At 31.1% G+C, this 2633-nt stretch overlaps 1 protein-coding gene across 4 annotated transcripts in view; it reads left to right on the forward strand.

Moving 5' to 3' along the window:
• The window catches only part of wdr7 (WD repeat domain 7), a 141354-nt gene that overhangs the window by 48067 nt on the left and 90654 nt on the right, over nucleotides 1-2633 (forward strand). For all 4 annotated transcript variants that reach the window (XM_016440090.1, XM_016440089.1, XM_016440087.1 and 1 more), the window contains exon 17: nucleotides 1807-1892. In XM_016440090.1, coding sequence (XP_016295576.1) covers nucleotides 1807-1892 — 86 coding nt within the window. The remainder of the gene's footprint in view (nucleotides 1-1806; nucleotides 1893-2633) is intronic.

Genomic DNA, 2633 nt, shown 5'->3' on the forward strand with positions numbered 1-2633 from the left:
AGGGACAGCGGCCTATAAATACTGCTGCTGTCATTAATTATCATCAAACAACAAAACAGCTGTGATAAAAAAAATATATTTAATTTATACAGTGAACACTCTGCAGTGTTATTTTCCCTAATTATTACATTTCTGGATTTGAATACTACCAACCTTATTTTATTTGTAACATATTCTGTTGTATTTATCTATGATTGTAATTTGTGTATTTGTTTTTATTTTTACTGGCTGTTCTCTTGTGTCTTTAATCATGTTTAAACTTTCTTAGTTAATCTAGTAGTATTTGCTGTGGTATCAAAGAAGTACTTCGCTTTAAGTAAGTGGAAAGCAAGTTAAATTGAACTATTTTTCTTTTCTTGCTGATCCGAAAAATGATCCGATCCGTGGGTCAAAAACTGTAATGTGATCCGAACCGTGAGATTTGTGATCCGTTGAACCACTGTTAGTGTATGTATTTTATTGGATTTAATATTGAATTATAATTGATTATAATATAAATTTTATTTAATTTTATATGTATAAAATTAATGTATCAATGCAAGCTCTATCTCCCTAATTTGAATATATATTTTAGACTTTTTGTTATAAATTGTTTATTTTATAACATTTTATTTTTATTTTATTCCATCCTATTTTAATTGGATTCCAGGAGTTAATATGGAGTAAAAAATCCAAAGCATTTGCCTTAGGTGTGTGCAATATTAACAGAAACTGATATCTCAATATTTCTGGGATTTTGGTGTCAGGGTTGAGTTAAATTTCTATTTTTTATTTTCATTTCCGTTTTAGTAGGTTTGTTTTGTGTTTTGTTTTTTTCCTTTCTATAGTTTTTTTTTTCAAATGTCTATATAGTTTTCATTAATAAAAATTATATAAAATTTCAGTTTTAGTTATTTTAGTACATGTTAGTAGAAATGTTGCCTTGCCAACTTGCTGAAATAAAGTTTTAAGTTTTATATTTTAATTTATTTTGGTTAAAGATTATTTAAATTAACCAAAATCTGTTTTATGGTTTTAGTTTTATTTAAGTATAATAACCCTGTTTGGTGTTGACTATACAGTATTTAGACAATATTTAGCATCCTTCAAAAAATGTGTTTGTGAAACCTTTACATTGTACTAGCTTGTTCTTGTTAATAGGATGTTAATTATTTCTGACTAATACATAACATCAATGTAAAATGCATCAGATACAGCCAAGGTGGCTAATTTTCAAAAATTATTAGTAAATGTTGAGATTAAAAAGTGCTCTTACCTGGCTGACAAAGGTTTTTAAGGTACAATTTTATTTTATTTTATTTTATTTTTGGAACCAATATATTTAAGGAAAAGAGGCCTTCTTGATTCACTTGAAACTGCAGCATTCAAGTAAAACAATACAGAAATATTTCATTGTTGCCAACAGGATTTACTTTGTTAGACTAACAAAACTATTAACAAAAATATTAGTTTTTGTTCTCACACATGTTGACATGAATGTATTCAGGGGTTTATATACACACACACACACACACACACACACACACACACTCACAGACCTGTATACAGTGGGTACGGAAAGTATTCAGACCCCCTTCAATTTTTCACTCTTTGTTATATTGCAGCCATTTGTGAAAAATTGAAGGGGGTATGAATACTTTCCGTACCCACTGTAAATACACACACACACACACTCACAGACCTGTATAAATACACACACACACTCACAGACCTGTATAAATACACACACACACTCGCACCGGTCTGATGTTAAATTCTGTGCTGTGGATGTGTGTTAAATATTTCATTTGGCCTTTTGTGTTTCAGGCCCCCAAGACCAGGAACCCCTGAGACCCTGAGAAAAAGCACCCCGCAGGCCTCCAGCCCAGCCCTGCAAGCTCAGATCAAACAAGGTAACTACAAAGACAGAGCGCTCGCCTCCAAAATAAAGTCTGCCCACATGAAAACCTCTGCTCTGGCTGTAAAACAAACAGCAGAGCGCTGCTTCACACACAAACCCTGCCACTGCTCTCTTCAGACTCTCTCAGGATCAGATGCTTCATGCAATACTTCTTTTCAATACATTTATTTTCTGTCAAAACAAGTTCCTTTTAAAAATGTTTACAACAAGGTCTTATTGGTTAATGCATTGAGCAATATATATATTTACAGAATTTATTAGTCTTGTTCATTTTTCATATCTATTGTGCATGAAAGGCACAATACTTTCTTTCTTTCTTTCAATCAGGAACAATGCACATTAATAATACATAAAATCAATGTAAAATGCGCCAGATTTAACCAAGGTGGCTAATTTTAAAAATGAATTAGTAATTGTTGAAATTAAAAAGTGCGCTTACAGGTGCATCTCAATAAATTAGAATGTCATGGAAAAGTTAATTTATTTCAGTAATTCAACTCAAATTGTGAAACTCGTGTATTAAATAAATGAAATGCACACAGACTGAAGTAGTTTAAGTCTTTGGTTCTTTTAATTGTGATGATTTTGGCTCACATTTAACAAAAACCCACCAATTCACTATCTCAACAAATTAGAATAATTCATAAGACCAATAAAAAAAACATTTTTAGTGAATTGTTGGCCTTCTGGAAAGTATGTTCATTTACTGTACATGTACTCAATACTTGGTAGC

The sequence above is a fragment of the Sinocyclocheilus anshuiensis genome, unplaced genomic scaffold (assembly GCF_001515605.1).
Source record: "Sinocyclocheilus anshuiensis isolate Anshui unplaced genomic scaffold, SAMN03320099.WGS_v1.1 scaffold1151, whole genome shotgun sequence".
Taxonomy (NCBI): Eukaryota; Metazoa; Chordata; class Actinopteri; order Cypriniformes; family Cyprinidae; genus Sinocyclocheilus; species Sinocyclocheilus anshuiensis.